Below are 25,209 nucleotides of genomic sequence, written 5' to 3'. Positions count from 1 at the left end.
AAAGGATTATAAGATACTAGTATGAACAAATGAGTGCCAACGAATTAGATAATTTAGATGAACTGAATAAATTCCTAGAAACCACGAATTACTAAAACTGACTCAAGAAGAAATAGAAAATGTCAATTGACCTACCACAATTAAAGAGAGTGAATCCATTTAAAAAAAAAAAGAAAAGAAAAGAAACAAAACTCCCAACAAAGAAAAGCCCAGAACCAGTTGGTTTCACTGGTATATTACACATTTCAAAAAGGATTAACACTGACACTAATATTACTCAAGCCCCTCCAAAATACAGAAGAGAAGGAAATTCTTCCTAATACGTTACCCTAATACTAAAGTCAGACAAAATAGTACAGGAAAACTATAGCCTAATATCCTTTATGAATATAGATACAGAAATCCTCAGCAAAATACTAGCAAACTGGATCCAACAGCACAATAAAAATTATACTCTATGACCAAGTGGGATTAACCTCAGATGTACAAGAGTGGTTCAATATCTAAAAATGGATTGATGCAATAGATCACATTGATAGAATAGAGGAAAAATACTACATGGTCAATTCAGGTGCAAAAAAATTGACAAAATCCAACACTTTTCCATGATAAAAATACTCATCAAAGTAGGAAAAGAAAAGGAAACTTCCTCAACATGATAAAAGACATTTATGAATATTCCACAGCTAACATTATACTCAATGGTGGAAGACAGAAAGCTTTTCTGGTAAGATCAGGAACAAGACAAGGACGTCTACTTTCACCACTGTTTCTCAACCTTGTACTGAAAGTCCTAGCTAGAGCTATGATATGAACAAATAAGACATCCACATTGGAAACAAAGAAGTTCACCTATCTGTATTTGAAAATGACATAATTCTATTTTAAGAAAAATTCCAAACAACACATACACACACACACACACACAGGCTAATAAATGAATTTGGTAAAGTTGCAGAGTATAAGATTTTATTAGTCTGTTCTCATGCTGCTAATAAAGACATACCCAAGACTGGATAATTTGTAAAAAAAAAAAAGGAGGTTTCATGTACTCACAGTTCCACGTGGCTGGAGAGGCCTCATAATCATGGCAGAAGACGAAGGAAGAGGAAAGGAATATCTTACATGGCAGCTGGCAAAAAGAGAGCTTGTGCAAGAGAACTCTTATTTATAAAACCATCAGATCTCTAGTGACTTATTCTCTATCACAAGAACATTATGGGGGAAACGGCCCCTATGATTCAATTATCTCCCACTGGCTTCCTCCCACAACATGTGGGACTTATGGGAGTTACAATTCAAGATGAGATTCGGGTGGGGACACAGTCAAACCATATCATTCCACCCCTGGATTTTCCCACATCTCACGTCCTCACATTCCAAAACAAATCATGCCTTCCCAACAGTCCCCAAAAGTCTTAAGTCATTTCAGCATTAACTGAAAAGTCCACAGTCCAAAGTCTCATCTGAGACAAGGAAAGTCTCTCTTGCCTATGAGCCTGTAAAATCAAAAGCAAGTTAGTTACTTCCTAGATACAAGGGGTGTACAAGCATTCAATAAACACACCCATTCCAAATGGGAGAAATTGGCCCAACCGGAAGGGCTCAAAGCCCCAGGCAAATCTGAAATCCAGCAGGGCAATCAAATCTTAAAGCTCCAAAATGATCTCCTTTGAATCCATGTCTCACATCCAGGTCATGCTGATGAAAGAGGTGGGTTCCCATGGTCTTGGGTAGCTTTGCCCCTTTGGCTTTGCAGGATACAGCCTCCCTCATGGCTGTTTCTATAGGCTGGCATTGACTGTTTGTGGCTTTTCCAGGCACAGGGTGTAAGCTGTCAGTGGATCTACCATTCAGGGGTCTGGAGGACAGTGGCCCTCTTCTCACAGTTCCACTAGGCAGTGCCCCAGTGAAGACTCTGTGTGGGGGCTCCCACCCCACATTTTCCTTCTTTGCTGTCCTAGCAGAGGTTCTCCATGAGGGCACTGCCCCTGCAGCAAACTTCTTCCTGGACATCCAGGCATTTCCATACATCCTCTGAAACCTAGGCGGAAGTTTCCAAACCTCAATTCTTGACTTCTGTGCACGTGCAGGCTCAACACCATGTGGAAGCTGCCAAGGCTTGGGGCTTGCACCCTCTGAAGCCACAGCCTGAACTGTACCTTGGACCCTTTTAGCCATGACTGGAGTGGCTGGAATGCAGGGCACCAAGTCCCTATACTGCATACAGCAGAGGGACCATGGGCCCAGTCCATGAAACCATCTTTTCCTCCCAGGCCTCCATCCCTGTGATGGAAGGGTCTGCTGTGAAGACCTTGGATATGCCCTGGAGACATTTTCCTCATCATCTTGATGATTAACATTTGGCTCCTCATTACTTACGCAAATTCTACAGCCTGATTGAATTTCTTCTCAGAAAATGGGTTTTTCTTTTCTGTTGCATTGTCAGGCTGCAAATTTTCTGAACTTTTACGCTCTGCTTCCCTTATAAAACTGAATGCTTTTAACAACAGCACCCAAGCCACCTCTTTAACACTTTACTGCTTAGAAATTTCTTCTGCTAGATACCCTAAATTATTTCTCTCAAGTTCAAAGTTCCAAAAGTCTCTAGGGCAGGGGCAAAATGCCACCAGTCTCTTTGCTAAAGCATAAAAAGAGCAACCTTTGCCTCAGTTCCCAACAAGTTTCTCATCTCCATCTGAGACCACCTCAGCCTGGATATAATTGTTAGCATTTTTGTCAAAGCCATTCAACAAGTCCCTAGGAAGTTCTAAACTTTCTCACATTTTCCTATCTTCTTCTCAGCCCTCCAAACTGTTCCAACCTCTGCCCGTTACCCAGCTCCAAAGTTGCTTTTAAACTTTTGGGTATCTTTATAGCAGCAAGTCACTAATGGTAGCAATTTACTGTATTAGTCTGTACTCACGCTGCTAATAAAGACATACCCCAGACTGGGTAATTTATGAAGAAAAGAGGTTTCAGAGACTCACAGTTCCACATGGCTGGGGAGGCCTCACAATCATGGCAGAAGATGAAGGAAGAGCAAAGGGACATCTTACATGGCAGCCAGCAAAAAGAGATCTTGTGCAAGGAAACTCCCATTTATAAAACCATCAGATCTCATGAGATTTATTCACTACCATAGGACAGTATGGGGGAAACCGCCCTCATAATTCAATTATCTCCCACCAGATCCCTCCCACAACATGTGGGAATTATGGGAGCTACAACTCAAGATGAGATTTGGGTGGGGACACAGCCAAACCACATCAAAGATAAACACACAAAAGTCAGTTTATGTTTCTATACACCAGTGTTTTAAAGTGTAGGTTTTATTATTATTCAGGTGTGATGACGCTAAGAAATCAGATAATTGCCACTGAAAAGGTAGTCTGTCACTCACAGTTCCCAAGAGGAGGTAGCATGCTACACCACAGGGGGCACACAGAAAAGCACTGGAGTTGGTCAGGAGGCAGAGGGAGCAAGGGGAAAACATGGGCAAGAGCCCTTGTTGTGGTTTCCTTAAGAAGGGACGAATAAGTCAAGATAGGCAAGCATTGGATTGGCTAGTTTGAAAAATTTCAGCAAACTCTGGAACATAGGGGCTTATCCCTAGTTGTGTGGTACCAGAACTTGGGGTGATTTGGGCAGGAGAATTGTGGCCCTGAGCTTGAGAACCCAATAGAGGAGGTAATGGGGGTGTGGGCTTTGGACTGGTTACTTTCCACATGAAAGGAATGCTCCCAGGCAAGTTATTTGCTATTTCTAGGAATTGGCTAGCCCTGGGAGGGAGGGGTAGTGTAACCAGGGTCACCAAGGCCTCAGATGTCAAAGTATCAGAAATACACAGAAAAAAAGGCATGATTTATACAACCAGAAATGAGCAATCTGAAAAGGAAATAAAATACTTCCATTCACAATCGATCCAGAAGAATAAACTACCTAGGAATAAATTTAACCAAGGAAGGGAAACACTGGTACAATGCAAACTCAAAATGTTATGGAAAGAAATTAAAGGAAAACTAAATACATGGAAAGATGTCACATGTTCATGGATTAAAAGTCTTAATATTATGAAGATGGCAATATGCCTCAAAGCAACCTACAGATTTAATGCAATCTCTATTAAAATTATGATGGCTTCTTTTTTTCAGAATAAGAGAGTCAATCCTCAAAATTCATATGAAATCTCAAAGGATCCAGAACAGCCTATGGTATCTTGTAAAAGAAGAAAAGTTGGAAGACTCACACTTCCCAATTTCAAAACTTACTACAAAGCTACAGTAATCCAAATAGTATCTGAATGGAATAAGGATTGACACATAGACCAATGAAATAGAACTGCGAGTTCAGAAATCAACCCAAAGATCTATGGCTAATTGATTTTTGACAATGGTGCCAAGACAGTTTAATAGGCAAAGAAGAGGATCTTCAACAAATGGTGCTGGCACAAATGGATAACCAACATGTAGGAGCTTGAAGTTGGACCCCTATGTTACTTCATAAACAAAAATGACATTAAACTAGAACAACGACCTAAATATGTAAGCACAAACTGTAAAACTGTTAACAGAAAACACTGGGGTAAATCTTCATGATCTTGAATTAAGCAATGGGTTCTTTGACAGCAAAAACACAAACAAAAATGTTAAAAATAGTTAAATTTGACTTGGCCAAAATTAAAAACTTGTGTAGCAAAGAATATAATCAAGAAAATGAAAAAGACAACTTACAAGATGTGAGAAAATATTTGCAAATCATATATATGATAAAGGTTTAGTATGCAGAATATATACAGAACTCACAATTCAGCAACAAAAAGACAAACCACCCAGTTGAAAACTGGGCAAAGACTTGAGTAGACATTTCTCTAAAGAAGACACACAAATGACCAAGAAGCACATGAAAAGATATTCAACATCACTAGTCATTAAGGTAGTACAAATCAAAACCACAGTGAGATTCTACTTCATACCTACTATTATGACTATAATTTTTCAAATGGAAAATAAAAGGTGTTGCTGAGGATCTGGAGAAATAGAAGCCCTTGTACATTGCTGGTAAGAATGTAATATGTTACAGGCAATGTGGAAAATAATTGGTGACTGATCAAAAAGTTAAACATAGAATTACCATGTGATCTAGCAATTCTACTTCTACATATATACCAAAAAGAAATGAACACTTACACCCACAAAATATGGCATACAGATATTTATTCATAATAGCTAAAAGTTGGAAACCAAATGTCCATCAACACATGAGTGGATAAACAAATTGCGTTATGTACACACAATGGAATATTATTCAGGCATAAAAAGGAATAAAGTACTTATACTTGCTGTAACTTGGATAAACCTGAAAAACATTTTTTAAGTGCAAAAAGCCAGATACAAAAGTTCATATTAGATCAATCCTTTCTTCTGAAATATCCAGAATAAATAAATCCATAAAGGCAGAAAACAGATTAGTGATTGTCAAGGGATGAGAGGAAGAGGGTATGAGGAGTGATTACTTAATGGGCATAAAGTGTTCTGGGGTGATGAAAAAGTGTTGAAACTTGAGAGAGTTGGTTGCATAATATTGGGAATGCACTAAATGTGACTGAACTGTATATTTCAAAATGATGAATTATAAGTTCTGTGAATTTTACCCCCATTAAAAATAGAAAATAAATAAAATGATTTTCTTAGGTTTAGAAAATTGTTAGCATTACATCCACTCATTGAATGTTACCAGAAAAGAACATCACAAAATTGGATTCACTGGTTTCATTTTAAATTAATAAATACAAACCTCAGGTGGGTACTCCACAATACCCTGAAATAAAAATACCACTACATTTTTCTCCTAGTAAACTAACTTTTCTCATCTGTGAGGTAGCTATTTATTTCCCTCAACTTTCTCCTTAAATATCATTTCATACTTCCCTTCTCTTCAAAAATTCTACCCACCCCAAATGACAACCTCAGTAAGTCCCTGAAAAAAATAGAAGCTGCCAGATAGCTACTCCCTCACCTTCCCACCAGTTAATCTATAAACCTTACTGCAACAGATACTGATCATTTATTTCCCATGAGATTTTTTCCCCTTTTATCTCTTGCTAACCAAAACCCAACTTGGATTAGGTAGCATTCATGTGTTCAGGAGAGCTTGGCCTTGTCCAGCCCTGAGACATGAATCATGATTGAACTAAATCAGTCATGTTTGTTTCATTTCCAGGTATAAGAGATCATTTCTGACACGGGCATGCAATATATAGAGGCCCCCGGAGCTTGAGGAGGATATTTACCAGATTTTTGAAAAGATTCACAGGAAGAAGCACATCTCTTTTCATCAGGATGTAGTTTTGACTGCTTATTGCTTGGAATTATTGCCGATATCTTGCAAGTATGACACAGCCAACAAATAGAGAGAGTAGAGCAAAGGAGGGTAGAGCAAAGGATCTTGGTGACTTTTTTTTTTCTTTTTTTTGTGATGGAGTCTCACTCTGTCACCCAGGCTAAAATGCAGTGGTGTGATCTTGGCTCACCTCAACGTCCACACCACACCAACACAGGTTCAAGTGATTCTCCTGCTCCAGCCTCCAGAGTAGCTGGGATTACAGTGCGCGCCACCATGCCTGGCTAACTTTGTATTTTTAGTAGAGATGGGATTTCACCATGTAGGTCAGGCTGGTTTTGAACTCCTGATCTCAAGTGATCTACCTGCCTTGGCCTCCTGAAGTGCTGGGATTACAGGCGTGAGCCACTGCACCTGGCCCTTGGTGACATTCTTGAACCACTGAATTAATCAACTGTGAAACTGGCCCACCTATAGACATATTGTTATATAAGATGATAGCTGGCATTATTGAAACAGCCAGGTAGGAAGGGGTCCCTGGCAAAACTTCAACTGGCCTGCGCACTGGAAGGAATGCGCACTGGGGCCGAGCCACACAGTTCACACTGTTTGCAGCAGGCAGGAGCTTGCCCCTCCTCTTCCCGTGTGGAACCTGGGATTCAAACGCAAGGTGGGAAGCACACCTACAGGAACTCTGGCCTCGCGGAGAGTCCCTGCTTCCCCTTTTTTTCCTTTTCCCCCAATAAAACCCTGCTGTATTCACCCTTCAAACTTGTGGGCCTAAACCTTCCTGGCCGTGGGACAAGGACCCTATCTTTAGCTGAACTAAGGAAAAGTCCTGCAACATTATTACATTACTTTAATTGAGATTCTGTTATTTGAAGAGGAAAGCATTCTTACTGAACAAATAGAGATGATATTCTTCTGCTTATCAAAGACCAGCCACTGCACTTGGCTTTGACTCCTATCACGCCTACCTGTCACAAAGCCTTTGCTCCTGTAATTTCCTTACCCTACCCCCCAATCCACTTCTGCATTTTCTAGTTTACTCTTTCTGAAAGATTCCATTCAGCATATAAACATGACATAGACATTTCCATGAATGAAAGGTGTCCACTGAATTCTCCATTGCCTCCCTCTGCATTATCATCCCATACTTCTGCTTCTTTTCCAAAACTTCGTAAAACAATCACCTCATACTGTTGTCATTTTTTATAATTGAACTCTTTTAAAAAGGCACATAAAAATTATTGGCTTATATAAGTAAGGAGTCAGAAATAGGTATTGTTTCACATAAACTAGATTCCACAAACTCAAACAAGGTCATAGTATTCTGTCTCTTCCTACCTCCAAATCTTAGTGCTGCTCCTATGTGTTTGCCTTGTTATTTCCCAGTGCAGGCAAGCTATCTTCACAGAGTAGGAAAAATGGCACGTATAGATTTCCAGTTTCATGGCCTTAGTAGTAAGGCAGTTCATCTTCCAGTAGAAATTAAAAAAAGACTCTATTAGATCATATAACCTCTCCTAAATCAATTTTTATGGTCAAGAAAATGAGATAATATAATTGAAAGGACCTAGATCTTGTGCTCAAAAGTCATTTCCTCTAGCCAGGAATACTGTGATTTACAGCCATAGAATTATTAAAAGATTGGAGTGAGAAAGGAGCCATTCTCCAAATAAAGTAGACATAAAAATGGAAGCCAATTACAGTCCACCCTTGCCCCGTGGGTGTTCAGCACAATTAAACCATTATACCTATACATAATATGCATTTCCTAAAATGCTCCTGCATAATACAATGCATCTATTCTATGTTAATCCAATAATGCATTCACTCCCTCTCAAAAGGAGACAAGCCAAAATTATATCAAGTTACTGCCTTTAGCTCTACATTCAGATCTCCAAACTATGTGCATTCCCTCCTGAATCAGATCCAGATGAGAATTGTCATGATATAGCATCTAAAATTAAATAAAGAATGTACCATCCCTAATATGCCCAATATACAGAAAAACAGGACAATCAAGAGCAAGGGGAAATCACTTACAGTTGTCACCAGCCATCGCGAATTCTATTTGCACATTCTATTTAGTCAGAGATAGAGAGGCCTCACTGTCCTGGCAGTGCAGTGAGTGGAGGTAGCTGAATAATTTGACTGTTTCTGACCTCTGAGGCCTTTCTTTGTCCTTTACTTCCATGGCCATAGCCAAGAAAAGAGCTACAGAGAATTCCTTTGGGGGGGATTTGTACTAAATTCCAGTTTCAGGTATGTCACCAATTTATCTATTTGTCAAGGTCACTGCAGTTATATTATAGAAACTCAGTGCAAACATGTTTAGGTTAAAAAGATAACTGAGCTACGTTTGGTGGCTTGCACCTGTAATGTCAGCTACCTGGGAGGCTGAGGTGGGAGGGTCATTTAAGCCCAGGCATTCAATGCTACACTGAGCTATGATCATGCCACTGCACTCTAGCCTGGGCAAAAGAGTGGGGTCCAGTCTCTAAATAAAATAAAAATAAATTGGTTCATTTAACTGGGAAGTAGAGGCATCCCTAGAACCTGAATCTCAAATTAGAGTTTTAGAAATCTCTCACTCTACCATTGGCTCTTTGCCCATTCTCTCTCAATCTCTCTCTCTTCCTCCCTCCCTCTTTCCTTTTCTCTCTCTGTCTCTGTATCTTTCTCTCACTATGGAAAAAATTTTCCAGTAACTGGGAAGAGGGCTGCCAGCAGCCTAAGTTATATTCCTCTCCCAACCACTCTTCCAATTTGGCTTCTGCCCTCCACTACGTTATTGAAATGGATCTTGTAAAGGTTTCCTCTGATCCTCATTTTACCAAATGCCATGTACAATTTTCTGGGCACCTTATTCAACCTCACAATAAAATATTACACATTTGAGCACTTCATGCCCCTTGAAACACTCTCCTCTTTCTGTTTCCTGGACAGAATTCTCTGGATTTCTTTCAGATTCTCAGTTTCATTGGCTGGATTTTCCTCTTCTTCAAATCTACATATTGAGGTCTGAGAATTTGTTCCTGGGCACTCCTCTCTGCCTTATCTATACTTTTTCTCTAAGTAATCTCATTAGGTACCACAGTTTAAATGCCAATCACATATTGATGACTCCCAATTTTCAAATGTACAACCACTCAACTTCAGACACACACCACACACACACACACACACACACACACACACAGACACAAAATCCCACAACGTATTTGAGATTGTCATTTGAATGTATACTAGGCAAATCAGAATTAATGTGTTCAAAATGAACTCCTCACAATCTGTTCCTTCCCTAGACTTCCTTCTTTCAATACATGGCACCATCCATTCATATGTTTAAGCCACAAAGATAAAAGACTTCTCTTTTTCTCACCATTCACCCAATCCATCACTTGGTGCAATTACTAAAACCACTCCATTAAGTAATGTGAATTTCCTATTTATCTCTTCTTATTGCCTTTTCTCCAAAATTTTCTCCTCCACAACCCACACATTTATATGCAGCAATTAATATTGCAGAATAGTTCTCCACTGTCACTCAAAAACCACTGAAAAACAAATTAAATCTTGCCAGACCTTGTAGAGCTCATGCTACAGAGAAAGGAGGGACTTAATTTAAAAACAAAGCATTCTCTTGTACTAAATGCTTTGCAAGCTGAACTGGATTAGTAACACAAATTAGGAAATTTCCTGGCAGTAAATAACAGAGGCAAGCACTTTAAAAATTACCTATCCTACCTGCGGAATGGGCAGGAAGCCTTATATCTGAATGTAGATTTAGCTCACAGAATGGGTTTAGTCTCATTTCAATTTTAGGAGTTAAACAAACCACAAAATCTTCATCTTAACCCCATCCTAGACAGAAGAGACTTTTGTGTTTATTAATATGTTTTGCCTTTAATAGCTTTTGTAGTCATTTCTAGGTTTATGCACATAAAATAGACCTCCAAGGGTCTACTTAGAAGCATAATTATCTCCTGTATTTGTCTGCTATGGCTGCCATAAAAGAGTACCACAAACTGGGTGGCTTAAACAACAAAAATTTATTATCTCATAGTTCCAGAGGCTGAAATTCTGAGATCAAAGTGTCAGCAGGGATGGCTCCCTCTGAGGGCTGTGAGGGAGAATCTATTCCAGCCCCTCTCCTAGCTTCTAATTGTTGGCTGGCAATCTCTGGCATTCATTGGCTTGCAGAAGCATCACTCTGGTCTCTGCTTTCAGGTTCACATGACTTTCTCCCTATATGACTGTGCCCAAATTTTCATTTTTTATAAGGACACCAATCAGATTAGATTAGGGGCCCATCCTACTCCAGTATGACCTTATTTTTTTTGAGATGGAGTCTCTGCAGTGGTGGGATCTTGGCTCATTGCAACCTCTGCCTCCTGAGTTCAAGCGATTCTCCTGCCTCAGCCTCCTGAGTAGCTGGGATTACAGGCGTGTGCCACCACACCTGGCTAATTTTTGTATTTTTAGTAGAGACGGGGTTTCATCATGTTGGCCAGGCTGGTTTCAAACTCCTGACCTCGTGATCTGCCCACCTCGGCCTCCCAAAGTGCTGGGATTACAGGAGTGAGCCACCATGCCCTGCTGACCTTATCTTTACTACTTACATGTGCAATGACCCTTTTAAAAGATAAAGTCATGTTCTAGGGTACTGGGAGTTAGAACTTCAACAAATTAATTGGGGGGTTGACATACAATTTAACCCATAACACCCTCACGTTATTTTGGGGAAAATGATCCTTAATAAAGGATCATTTAATAAGCCTTAACAAAGGATCATTTAAACTCCAAGTGAAAATAGAAATATTTACCAACAGGTCAATCAGTAATTGAAATATAAAGTTAGGGATGCAGGCAAAGAGATTCGTAAGTTTCCTTTAATCTTTAAAAAAGTTCTCTAGGCCTTGAGAATAGATAAGAATACCAGAGAGAAATGAAAAGACATGGGAAAGGTGAGGAGATCAATCATTGACTTGGACATAAAGGGCAACCATTAAATGTAAAGGTCAAAAAGCAATAATATTGGGTTCTAAGAAATTAAAGTCAACATGAGATTGGACATAAAGTAATTACACAGAAATGGAGCTACTGCAAAGCAGACAGCTCTCAATCCACAAATCCTAGTGTACAAAAAATAGCACATTTTTTACTTTCTATAAATCTTATTTATTTCAACGTTGAGTCCTCACCTCTAGTTACACAACCGTTCTCGAAGATCTTCTCTCCCCAGGGTAGTTTACCCATCTGGGAACCCTATATATCTTCAAGGCACTGGCAATGCCTTTCTCGTCCCACTGGAAACCCTTGTGTGGAATCCTAGATCCTACAGGTTAGCTGACATTTCACAGGGGCCTGGGACACGTTCCTAGGATACAACACTCCCTCTAACTGGCGCATTCTCAGAGCATTTTCATGGAACAGAGTACAGGCTTCCCATGCTGGTGTGACTCAGTGACCTGACTCTCTACTTTCCAGTTTGGGGAAAAGGCACTCTACTGTCTTTGAGTCTGTCTCAGGAGTCTCCCTTTCTCTAAAGGCCTTATTAGTCTCTTTGATGGGTTTAGGCTTTTGGAAACAAAAATTAGGCAACTTCAGGGAACGTCCCTGAGGTTAGGAAATACAGAGTCCCCTACTCTGAATGAAGAAGGCAACTGTTCCCAGATGAATTTTAAAGCAGGAAGTGATTGTTCCCACCAGAATGGAATCCCAATTCAACTTACTGCTTCTTTAGAGAGTGTGTGGGTTCCAAAGAAAACACAGAATACTCAGGATGAGAACAGAGGAATAGAGATGAGAAGTGGGGGTGGACAAGGACACCACACACTCAAAGTGGCAGGATGATGCAGCAGTCCATTGTGTTACTAAGGGAAACAACCTGAGACAACATATTTGAGGTAGTTCGGGGAAGTGAAACTTTAGAGTTTGTACTTTTTTTTTTTTTACACAGGACATAAGCACATACACAGATAATAATGGACTTTGAAGTAAGAAGTAGACATCTTGGATGGGGTAGGACAAGAATAGAATAGAATCCACAGAAGTCCCATGGCCAGAAATTAAAAACTAGAAAAGGTTAAAACTGCTCCCTTATTTATATTAGGTAACAGGTTTTTGTTTTGTTTTGTTTACCAGTTCCTTAGAGAGGAAATTGAATTTGATTGATTGATTTCATAACCCATTATATATCTTCTCTAGAACTGTTTTTCTATATTTGCCTGCATATTATACTCCGTGTAATCAGTCATTCTCAACAAATGCCTCTCTGCTGTCCACCATGTTAAAGAACACTCCCTAGAGGTATTTTACCTTGACTGAGCAGATCAGACTCAGACCATTGACACAAAGACTGCTCTAGATCTTAGGCAAAACCAGAGAGAAGCCCTTACCCTTTCCTCCCTTAAACAATTCTGAAAACGGCATTTACCTGCCTGTGTGTGCTATAAATTTAAAATCATCCCATCAGAATCAGAAATGCAGTGTCATCATAGGGCATTAGTGAGTGGGATGGGTTAACATAGGGCATGTTGTGAAAATAGGCTTAAGAAGCTGACGACAGGCAGTGGAGGAAGAATTTCAGTGAGCAGGGAAAAACAAAACAGGCTCAGGGAGCTTAGACGCACAAATACTGGGGATCAGGAAGAAAATGAAGAGTCTCCATAATATGGACAATTCCTTTTTCATTCACAGTCTTGTGGAAATATGAATAAGGAACATGTTCATTTCATTGATATCCTCCTACTAATTGAAGGACATTTTCTGTTCAGTGATGGAGTGACCAACTGTTACAGTTACCAGCCACTGATGAGGCTCCCCTCTTTGGAGGTCTGTTTAGCATTTATTATTTTGTCTATTAATAAAATTATGTTAATTTACTATCTATTTTATGTAATGGTGGTTTCCAACATGATTCATATTCCCAAACAGGCTGTGCTCCTTGAATTACACTCTACAGAGTCATAAATCAGCAGTTTGTAAACTTTTGATTCTCAGGACGTTTTTACACCTCTAAAAATTACTGGGGACTTTAAAAGCTTTTGTTTATATGGGCTATATCTACTGATATTTATTGTATCAGAAAGTAAAACTTAGAAATTTAAAAGTGCTTTTATTAATTTGTTTAAAAATAAACTCAGTATATGCTAACACAAAAATATATTTTAATTAAAAATAACTCTTTCAAAACTAAACAAAAAGGAAACAGTAAAAAAGTGGTATTGTTTTACATTTTGCATATTTCCTTAATGTCTGGTTTAATAAAGGACATTGGGACTTTCATATCTGCTTCTGCATACATTCTGTCATGTAGAGTCTGGAAAACTCTCCTCTACCCATAAAAGAATGATAGTAGAAAAGAATAATAACCTATTAGTATTATTATCCAAATAATTTTAACTATTATCCAAATCTTTTAACTTTAAAGATCATTTAAGAGTGTTAGCAACCTCCAAGGGACCTCCTGGACAAAATTTTGAAGACCTCTGTACTAGACTGCTGCATGTCACTATACACTCATTCAATAACCTCAAGAGATTTGCATTGGTATAACTCCAGATTTCAACATTAAACACTTTCTGAGGCTAATAAATGAGATCTTCATACACAAAACACATGGTCTTCCAAAATTTTCTCCCTGAAGCTCCAGGGACTGAAAAATAGAAGAAAACCTATTTCCAGGAAATGGCTTAAAACAAGCTGTCCAACCTGCAGCCTATGGGCCACATGCAGCCCAGGATGGCATTGAATGTGGCCCAATACACATTGGTAAACTTTCTTAAAACGGTATGAGGTTTTTTGTGAATTTTCTTTTTTAGCTCATCAGCTATCCTTAGTGTTAGTGTATTTTATGTGTGCCCCAAGACAATTCTTCTTCTTCCAATGTGGCCAAGAGAAGCCAAAAGATTAGACACCCCTGAGTTAAAGGATCTGACATAATATCCAAGGATTGCAAGATTCAGAAGATCTAAAAAAGGAAATTAAAATCATCCAAAACTTGGATGAAGAATCTATAGCATAAGTGGTAAATTGAGTCTGCATGGAGTTGTCCATAAGAAATGAATCATTTTTAACATCTAATGATTCTAACATAAGATAGTTGGGTAACCACAGGTTACATAGTCACCTGAAACTTGGGATCAGTCTTGAATCCTACTTTGCCTTCAACTTCTACATTTAATTAATCACCAAACCCAACTCATAAATATATCTTGTCTCTGTCCTCTCTCCACCAATAATTTAGGCCTTTATCATTTCCAGACTGGATTTTTATAAGAGCCTACACATTGATATGCCTGGCTTGGTCTCTCAAATCTGTCCTTCTCAGTCCCTCATTGTTTTCTCTCTTGAGCACAGATCTGAATGTGCCTCCTTCAATGGCCCTCCTTGCATAGGGGTCAACTCCAAGTGAATAACGGAAAAAACATGGGCTTTGACAGAAAAGGGACAAGTAATGAATTCTAATTTGACTTAGGACCTCAGAGGAGTTACTGTCTGAGCTTCTTCCATGTGTTATATGGTATAGTGGGAGACACGGACAAGCAATTATTATCAGTGGGAGGTGGGAGAGAGATTATGAAAGTACGTAAGGACATCTAACCCAAACTTGAAGGAAGAAGAAATGCATTTTGGAAAGAATGGCATCTAACTGAGGATCTGAAAAGAAGTCTCTTGGGGTTCTTCGGATAATGAGGAAGGGGATAAGAGGAAGTGGAGAAAGTTAGCAGAGAAATTCTAGGCAGAAGCAGAGGGAAAGGAGTGTATTAATGATAATTTGACTCTAAGAAATGAGGCCTTTGTTTTTTCTAGATTAGAAAGGTGAGAGAGGATATGATACCTTTAAAGAACCGAAAGTGGTGTAATAGTAGTGTACAGGGAGTGGTGTAAGGTAAAGCTGGAGAAACAAGCAGGTGGCGGATCATAAATGGCATTGTGAGATCTGTTAGAGGAGAGGATAGATTTGACCCTGACAGTGAAATCAGGATAATTTAAGATTTAAAGTTGAGAAATATGAGATCTTTGTTATAGAACCTTCATTCTGGTGTAGTGTTGAGGAGTCATTAAACAGGGGCCATAATGAAGGTAAAGTCAGGAGAGGCACTGCAGAAGGTGGTCTGGACAAAAATGATGATAGTGGAGACAGAGAAAAAAAGATGGATTCAAGAGTGATTTGGGAATCATCACCTGTAGTACTCAGCAATTGATTGCATATGAGGCATGAGGAAAAGGAAAGAATCAAAGCAGCACAGGGTGCCTGGTGGCACTGATCACTGGCCTAGGGAATGTGGGAGAAGGAACAGGTTTGGGGCAAGAAGCAGGTAAGTTGAATTTTGGAGATGGAGATGGAGAGCTTGAGTTGTCTGTGAGAACCTTGGTGGAGCTGTTCAGTATACATAATTAGGTCTGAAGTCAGGGAAGACCTGGACTAATAGTGAGGACTTAAGGCTTTTCAGCAGATTGTGTATCCTAAAGTCAGATCACCAAGGAGAGTCTATAGAAGGAGCAGACAAGAGGCCTGCAAGCCCACAAAAGAGCTTTCATCATTTGCAAAATGGCATGTACAATTTTCCGGGACTGTTTGGAGAAATACATAGCTAAAATTAACAGAAGTACCAAACAGAATGCCTAGCTCATAGTATAAACTCAATAAATATTTATTGAATGAATAATTGAACAAAAGAATATACCTAACTTACTAATTTATTTGTAGACAATAAGCAAAGGGAAAGTTCGTTTACCATCTCAAAGAAAATCTCAACAACAAAATACAAGTTAAGCCCATACACAAAGACACCTCCTCCTAACAGCAGAGCCATGACTCTTAAGGCATGAGGCTTTTTGCTTTTTCCAAGACAAGAAAGTCTCATTTATTAGCACCGGTCAGCTATTTAAAACTGACCTCTGTTTGATCTTGACATTTATAAGCAAAAGGAAGTCTTTAGTTATGTAACAGGCCAACAATCCACACATCCCGCCTGCAACAAAAATATACTACAGAAGCCGATTTGTCATTGTGTTTGACTCTATTCAAAACAACACCATCTCTTCACCAGCTTCTATTTTTTTCCTTGCATTCTCTGAGGCTACCAATTTATGCCAACAACCCAGTAATAAGATGAAGATGAACATCTGCTTAAATGAGAAGTTGTTGGATTTTGTTTTTTTTTTTTAATAAGGAGGGAACTTGTCTGCTGTAAAATCAATCAGAACTCTGGCTAGCCAAATTGTTTAATGAAGTTCCTGATAACTAGGTTTCATGTTGATATGGAACTCATTTTGGGTCAAACAGACTGCTTGTGATTTTATGGCATTAAAGTACACTTCAAAATAGTTCTGAAAACAAAAACTCATTCACAAAACTCATGATTTCAGATTGGCATGTCAAGCATAATTTCTGAGCATTTGCAGAAATGAATACTCCTACCAAGGGCACATTGTTTATTTCAAATAAACTTGACATCAAAAGATCCACTGTTGCATATAAACAATGAAAAAAAAAACAGCATTTTTTGGACAATCTCAGTATGCATCAGATTACTTTTAGCCACTCAATACACTAATTCAGTATCAAAAATTTGCTGGTATCTTTGTTCCTTCTATTCCTAAACATAAAGAAAAGATAGACTGGACACTAAGATGTACTAAGAGAGAAATAATGGGAGTTTTGTTAGGGCCTTAGGCATAAAATGATTCATAATTTCTTGTTGATTAGGATTAAACATAACTTATTAGATTTTTTTGTGGGGCGTTGTTTGTTTCTAGTGCAAGCTTTATAACAATACACATAAATATACCTGAAGAATTTAGGGTAAATATTAGCAAAATAGTTAAAACTCTCAAGAGAAAGTAAACTGTTAAAATCCTCCCGTTTTTTTGAAAATGCCATCTTGAAGAGAAAACCTGAGCCCCAAGAACCTTGATCTAACCTAGAGCAATAATTTGGCCTTAGGTTTTATTGTTTAATATCAAAAACAACAGGAATAACACACACACTCCAACACACACACACATGCACATACACATGCACATAGAGCTACAGTCACCAGCTTCTCAAGGACAAAGGCCCACAAGGTTATTCTCAGGAACCAGACTTCCCAGTGGGATTTAAGGTTAAGTGTAGTCCCACAGATACCCTTTAGTGTGGCCCAGCAAAGTATTTAACACCATCTGAAGCTCCATGTATTTTCAATGTTTATTTGTCTGCTGTCTGTGTCCTCCAGTAGAATGTCAGCTCCATGAGTCAGGGATCTTATCAATCTTTTTTACTGCTGTGTTCCCACTTCTAGACATAGTACCTAGCATATAGTGAATCCTCAATAAACAATTGTTAAATGAACAAATGAGTGCTGGCCAACAAAAACAAACAAACAGAAAAAACGACAAAGAAACTAAACTTGGCTTGATCTTGACTTTGAACAGCATGCAAAGCCACAAATGCCCCAAATTAGGTTCTTGCAGTAAGCCAGAATGGGCCTGAAGGGGAGCAGGATGTTGGGGAGCCAGTCAGAATAGATACAAGTCTTTTTCAGAATGGAATGTTTCTTTTGCGTTTTTGCGTCCTCTTGAATTTCCTTTAACTTTCTTGTTCATTCGGACAACATACACATAATATTTTCTTTCTTCAAATATAGATTACAGGTAATTTATCCCTATCTCTTACATTCCAGGAGTCTCATCATATGACTCCAACAAGGAGGGGTATCTTAGAGTTCAGCTCTTGCCATCTTCTGCTAACTTGAGACTTGGTTTTCTGTCTTGCTGAGATTATCTCTGCAAACTATAACACGGGGCTCTTGAAGCAATATTATTTTGTCATTCTTCCTAAATCTTTTCTTTTTTTTTGAGATGGAGTCTCGCTTTGTCACCCAGGCTGGAGTGCAGTGCTGTGATCTCAGCCTGCCACCACGCCTGGCGAATTTTTTGTATTTTTTAGTAGAGATGGGGTTGCACCTTGTTAGCCATGCAGCAGGAGAACACAGGACAAGGGTGAAAAAGAACCTCGGCCTGAAGGTCTGGGTTAGCATGTGGTACTGAAGCGAGATGGGAACTTGTTATAAATGCAAAGTTTTGAAACTTACCTCATCTCGCTTCAGTACCAGATGCTAACCCAGACCTCTCATCAAAATGGGCAACTTTGCAAGGGTTTCCATGGGAAATCATTAGGCATCTTCCTTACAGTACTGATTTGGCGGCTTCTGTCTTATTTTTGTTTCCTAGTCTTAAAAAACCTTTAAAGGGCACTCATTTTTCTTTAGTTAATGATGTAAAAAAACACTGTATTGAAATGGTTAAATCCCCAGGACCCTCAGTTCTTCAAGGTGGACTAGAGGACTGGTATCATCACTTCAAAAGTGTCTTGAACTTGATGAAGCTTATGTTGAAAACTAAAATTTATATTTTTTATTCTTATTGTTTAATTCTATTTTTCCATGAACTTTAAAAAGTTTTCTCATATGTAACTATATTTTGCTAGGTATGGTACCCAGAAGATATATGAAATGAATTCTTACTACATAGTTCTTACTGGATTCACCTCCTGACACCCTCCCTGCCCCAGCTTGCCAAGGAAAACAGCTCCCAGTCTGTACAAAATCAAATAATGGGCAGAAACAGACAGAAGCTCCAAGAGATGAAGCAGAAAGGAAAGACAAGGTTAAAGAACTAAAATCCCTTTATCAGATGAAGAGATGAGAAAGAGTAGAAGAGAAAACTGGATAGTAGAAAAGCCAGCCAAATTAGGACAAGGGAGCTTGGGTAGCGGGGCAGTGTGTGTGTGTGAGAAAGAAAGACTTTTGTGGTAGGTTGGGACTCGTTAATTTATGTGGCTCAAGGCATAAAGAGAACTACACAGTTCTGCTATGACCACTGGTAGGAGTGAAAATAAACAGATATTTTTGAGAACCTACTGTCTTAGTTCATTTGGGCTGCTATAACAAAATACCATGAACTGGCTAGCATATAAACAATGGGAATTTCTTTCTTTCTTCAAATTCTAGAGGCTGAGCAGTACAAGATCAAGGCACCAACAGATCTGGTGTCTTATGAGGGTCTGCTTCCTGGTTCACAGATGGCAACTTCTTGCCCTGTCCTCACATGGTGGAAGGGGCGAGGGAGCTCCCTTGAGCCTTTTTTATAAGGACACTAGTCCCATTCCTGAGGCAGTGCCCTCAAAAACTTATCATCCACCAAAGATCCCACCACCACATACTATCATATTGAGGATTAGGTTTCAATATATGATTCTTTTCTTTTTGGTGGGGGAACAGAAACATTCAGCCATAATACGCACAAAGGGACAGAGGGACAGATACCTATCCCATTTAATAACAGCCTCACAACAGCCCTATGTAACTAGCATGTTTACACCCTCCTAGATAAGACAACTGTAGCTGGGGAGACAAAGTGAATTGCCCAAGGCCATAAAGCTAGCAAATAGTGGAGCAGGAGCAAAGCCTGGGCTCTCCCTGATCTGATACCTGGAGCTGGGAACCAGAAGCCATTGATAAATGGGAGAGACTCTGGGCTAACACTGCTGCGAAAGGGAATGTTACCTCATAAGCTCTATGTTGGCATGCATCTGGATCCAGACTTCACTGCAAAAGTATGGGTTTTCTTGACACTATCTTTTGTCTCAGCACAAAAGCTGTATGGTCTATTTGCTTGTGTATGGTCATAAACAGCAGTCCACCAGAGTCCCTTTCCTTGTCCTCTTATATTCACTGGTGATAGAAGCCAGCATACATGAAAAAGCCTCTTTTTTAATGGGCTTCTCTAGAAACGCTTTTCATCTTTGTTTCACATTCCTAACAGCTTTTCTCCCTTTCTTATTCACCCTTTTTCTTTATCTATTACCCAACCTCCAGGCATTTAGTTTTCCTCCCACCTGATCTTAACCTATGGGAAATATAATAAAGTATTTTCTTAAGCAAAACTTGGTAATATGTTGAGTGGTTTATCATTATAACCCAGGTTAGAACCTGGAGCCGAATGACACTTTCTCACTCTACTTTGGCTGAATTGCTGCAGTTATTTCTCAAAGCCTTGACTAACCCAGATTATAAGTCTTAATTGCAAGTTATCCTGATCCCATATTTCTTTTATTTTGACATCAGTGACTTGACTGCAGAGAAATAGAGAATAATTGTAAGCTAAAGTGAAGCCCAACAAAGAATTCTGTTGACTGTGTGACCTCATCAGAGGAAGTGACCACAACCTTCTTATTTGTTGGCTATTTCTAATTTTTTTCTTTGTAACAGTGGACCTTGCTGAAGGAGACCTTAGAAATGCCCAGTTTGCATAAATTGAGGCCCAGGACCAACAGATGATTAATGCAGGTAATAACCCTAGGCACCTATACTTTCCATTCTGAGTTAATTGTGTGTTTTCAGAGGCAAAGCTAAGAGATAAGGTCTTGAATAACAGTGAGATTAACCCTTTTCTCAAAGGCAGGATCCATTGTTTGATAATACTGCAAGCTTCCACTGCTTTGTTCCAGCAAAAATCTTGGTTCTTGTGGTTTCTTCCACACTCTCCACCTCATTCTACTTCACTGGGCCAGCCCATAATTTGGGTTACCAGTAAAGGCAAGCTAGCATTCCCAACATCTTTGTGACAAATCCCAAATTAATGACATTTAGAAAAAGCCTTAACGTGTATAGCAGGCAAAAGTATTTCTTCAAACACACACACACACACACACACACAGATTGAGAGAGAGAGAGAGAGAGAGTGTGTGTGTAATCCTTGTCTTTAACACTAAAGACAGTCTTACTGCAATCCCTTAGTGGCATGGCCTGGTAAGGAAGACAGTGGCACCCAGTGGACAAATGTTTGATTGTTTGAGACAGGTGTTCTATTCTGAAATATTCTCAAGAACATTTTAGGAAATCTCAGTTTCTCCCCTTTCCCTATCCTCTCATCCATATGTTTTTAATGTCGACTTAAATTTTAAAATAGGGGACAGAGGACTGTTCTTAAGATTTTTATCTTTTCAAGGAAAAGACTAGACTCAAACACTGGAGAAAGCAAAAATCTCAGGATTAAATCCTCTGACAACAGTGTTGATTGACCCCTCTCAACAGTAACAATGAAGACAGCCAGATCTCATAAAATGCTCAAGTTAATTAAAAATGTAATATTGAAAATGCCTGCAATGTGCTTTTACACATCATACTCTCCCTTTCCTCAAACTATGGCCAACTTCCAATTAAACTCACTTGGTTATGCAAATTTGGCAACTTCAAGAACTGTCCTTTAGTACAATTAACACGTACAGATCCTGCAACTTAATGCTATTGTGCAGTTTATCTTGGAGTCATATAAACACTTATTTTCATTCTCCATGTCTTCCAATTTTTCTATTGTCTGTGAGCTACTTGGGTAGAGAAGCTCTGGCTTATATGGCTTTCCCACAAAACACCTAACCAGCACCTTACTTATGGTAGGTACAAAATAGTTAAGTGAAATCCAGTTTCCATTTTATATATTTAATCTGCTATATTACTGAAAAAATAAATACATCTAATTGTTTGGTATTATACAAAGAGATCATCCAGCTAAGAATCTTAAATATTAGGAGCTATTTGTGAAACCGCCTTTGTAAATTACAACTGAGGAAATTATGACAGTGAAAGAAATAAGACCTAACCAACTCTATGCTTCTAACCCTTAAGCTGTCCTTGTTCATTCCTGGGCATAGGCCGAACTAACTTTGGGAAGGAATCCAGTTCATGGCTTGACTCTGAAACAAAATTGATAACAGCCCTTTCCCAAAAAGACCCTGTTCTTGCCTGGGGTCCAGTCTGCCCTTGCAGAACTACCAAATTAGCTACAAGATTAGAAACTACAATTTAGGGGTCATGCAGCCTGTGGCTCTGAGAGTCTGAACCTCCCCAAATTGCTCCTGGGGATAACATCACTATTGTAAAGCTTAAGATCAGTGCTTCAGATATTTTGCAGACTCTGCACTTGATGGATCAGCTGACACCACCGAGACGGTAATCTGCCCCAATCAGTTCTGCCATCACACCCAGGAACAGAAGACAATAAGAAAACCTAACTTCGAGCCCCTATGATTCCATCTCCAACCTGACCAACCAGCACTCCCCACTTCCCGGGCCCCTCCCCGTCAAATTATCTTTAAAAACTCTGACCCCTGAATGCTCAGGGAGACTGATCTGAGTAATAATAAAACCCCGGTCTCCTGCACAGCCAGCTCTGCAGCTCTGTGATTTACTCTTTCTCCATTGTAATTTCCCTGTCTTGATAAATCGATTCTGCCTAGGCAGCGGGCAAGGTGAACCCACTGGGTGGTTACATTTGCGTTGGATAAAAATATTTCATCAAGAACAAAAGGAATGGGTTCTTTTTTTTTTTTTCTTTGAGACAGAGTCTGGCTCTGTCACCCAGGCTGGAGTGCAGTGGAACAATCTCGGCTCACTGCAAGCTCCGCCTCCTGGGTTCACGCCATTCTCCTGCCTCAGCCTCCTGAGTAGCTGGGATTACAGGTGCCCGCCACCACGTTGGGCTAATTTTTTTGTATTTTTAGTAGAAATGGGCTTTTGCTGTGTTAGCCAGGATGGTCTCAATCTCTTACCTCATGATCCACCCGCCTCAGCCTCCCAAAGTGCAGGAATGGGTACTTTTATGAGTGAATTGAATCTTACTGATTCAAACGAGAAATCATTAAAAGCCATTTGATTACCAAAAAAAAATCCTATATACCTTCTTAGTGTAACCTAATCCCAGCATGGGTGCCCTTTTTTAGTTATCCATTGAAAAATCTTTCCCAATTTGGAGACTCTGAAATTCTTAGTTTTTTTTTTTTTTTGCTTTGAAATGGTACCTTATGTTTATCATTATGTTCTTCGTAATTCTCAATTTTGCCACAGTTCAAGGCTTGTTTTTGTTTATTTTAGAAAAAAAAAAACAGTTGGCAGGCTAGAGCTATGGCTTGAGGCTGAGATGGAAACTTTTCCAAAAGGGCAACACATTTTTATTAATTGACACAAGTTCCCTGTGACCGCTTGCATCAATCTCATTTAGTCAGTAAACAATAAATACATGCCAAAGTAAGGGATACACCTTTTTTGGTAAGCTGAAAAAGAAATGAAGGGCATTTGTGTGTGTATCACTAAATTATATATTAATTATACTTTTTCTCATAACACAAGCACCTTTCCTCCTTAGTTTTTGCTAAAATTCTGATGCAATTAGGTTTTACTATACAGAGAGACTACCTTTATTAAAAGTACCTTAAAATTCTTTTCTTCCAATGTATCTAAAATATACTTTTATCTAAATGTATCAATCCAGGAGAAATTAATAAACATTTCTAACATTGCAGGGCCTCCTCCATCCTTTTCCCTTCACTGTCTGTCACCAAAAGAGAGCAATGGGGGACCCAGACTCCAAGCAGTTTGTCCCCTGGGACCAAGCCTCTCTGACCAGGGGGAAAGGCAACAATAGTTGCACTATTTGCAGAGTATAATCTTATTGGGAAATCTTCCAGCCCTGGTCTGAGCTTTACTTATACCCACAGCCACTGCCTCTGAAATCATGGAGCTGCTGTACGTGCAAAGCACCTATAAGGTGTCCAGGCCACCTGGGGCAGGCCAGGCTCCACTTATCACCTGCTGCTTTGCTTCTGTAAGTTCCAAAAACCCAAGAGGGATGTCAATATTTGAAAAACTCTCTTTCTAAAAATAAAAGAAAATTACTTCTGCATGGCTCCAATAGGCTTTATTTTATCTTTGAGCTTATCTGTTTATAATGCAAATATGCTTTGCTTATTCAGGAAAACCACTTAGTTAAAGAAGGTTTGCCTAACTCATGGCCTGTGGTGAATGAACGTCAAATAAAATATAAAGATGAAAAAAGTTTTAAAGGTCGAAAAGGTCCATATAGACTAAAGTAAGCACTGTTATGTGTAAAATGAATAGAATGCTGCTTGTGTGTGGGGTGGGGGGCATAACTGCAATTTGTATGCGTGTGTGCATATGTGTGTGTGTGTGTATCAGTAGAGGCAGAGGTTAAAACGTGTGTTAAATTTACACTTGCCATGCTGCACACTGAGGAACATTTGTTTCCAGTTCCCATGACAGGTGTTACCTGTTCAGATAAAGCTTTAGCCTTTTCTTCTGCTTCTTTCAGGCAAATCTCCAAGGACTCAAGTTGGGCCAAGGTAAACGCCATCCATCCAGTATCCAGGGACATTTTCTTTAAAAAAAAAATCAAGTATTACTTTTTGACATGGATAGTTTGAGTGCATCTCAAACAATCTTATGGACCAATGATAGGCTTGATAAACTCACACAAATCCTCCCCTTTTCTTAACATGGAAATAAAACAGCAAAATGTTTTAACAATAGTTTTACTTAAAATATAGAATGTAAAAAGAGTAAAAAATAAATGATGACAATGAACAGCTTTAGAAAGTTAGATTAAATAACTGTCATTGGAATTTGATTACTTTGAAACTTTTATTCTTACTTCAAAAGATTAGGATTAAAATTTCACATTCCTGATGGAAGATGTCACCTAGAATGCCTATGTTTTTAACATTCACCTAACAGTAGGAACAGAGTCAACTGAACTCAGAGAAACCCTGTTTCCTCTGATCTTTACCTTCTTAGCATATGTCATTAAAGCAAAGATACCACATGTTTTAGAATCAGATCATTCTTCCCCAGAGCCTGGCTAATATGACTTAAATTAGCAGATGTGTAGACTCTGCCTCTCAAAATTTTTCTTTTTCTTTTTCTTTTTTTTTTTTTTTTCCAGGCAGAGTTTTCCTCTTGTTGCCCAGGCCAAGTGCAAGGGCGTGATCTTGGCTCACTGCAACCTCCACCTTCT

The 25,209-nt window shown here is 39.1% G+C and overlaps 1 protein-coding gene across 1 annotated transcript in view; it reads right to left on the bottom strand.

The window, feature by feature from the left end:
- The window catches only part of CCDC192 (coiled-coil domain containing 192), a 234,085-nt gene that overhangs the window by 173,647 nt on the left and 35,229 nt on the right, over nt 1-25,209 (bottom strand). Inside the window, exon 3 of the mRNA XM_030818403.1 lies at nt 24,466-24,573. Within this exon, the coding sequence (XP_030674263.1) occupies nt 24,466-24,573 (108 nt within the window). The remainder of the gene's footprint in view (nt 1-24,465; nt 24,574-25,209) is intronic.

This window comes from Nomascus leucogenys, chromosome 2, assembly GCF_006542625.1.
Source record: "Nomascus leucogenys isolate Asia chromosome 2, Asia_NLE_v1, whole genome shotgun sequence".
NCBI lineage: Eukaryota > Metazoa > Chordata > Mammalia > Primates > Hylobatidae > Nomascus > Nomascus leucogenys.
Note: the sequence above shows the minus strand (reverse complement) of the source record. Positions and strands in the feature narration are given on the sequence as shown.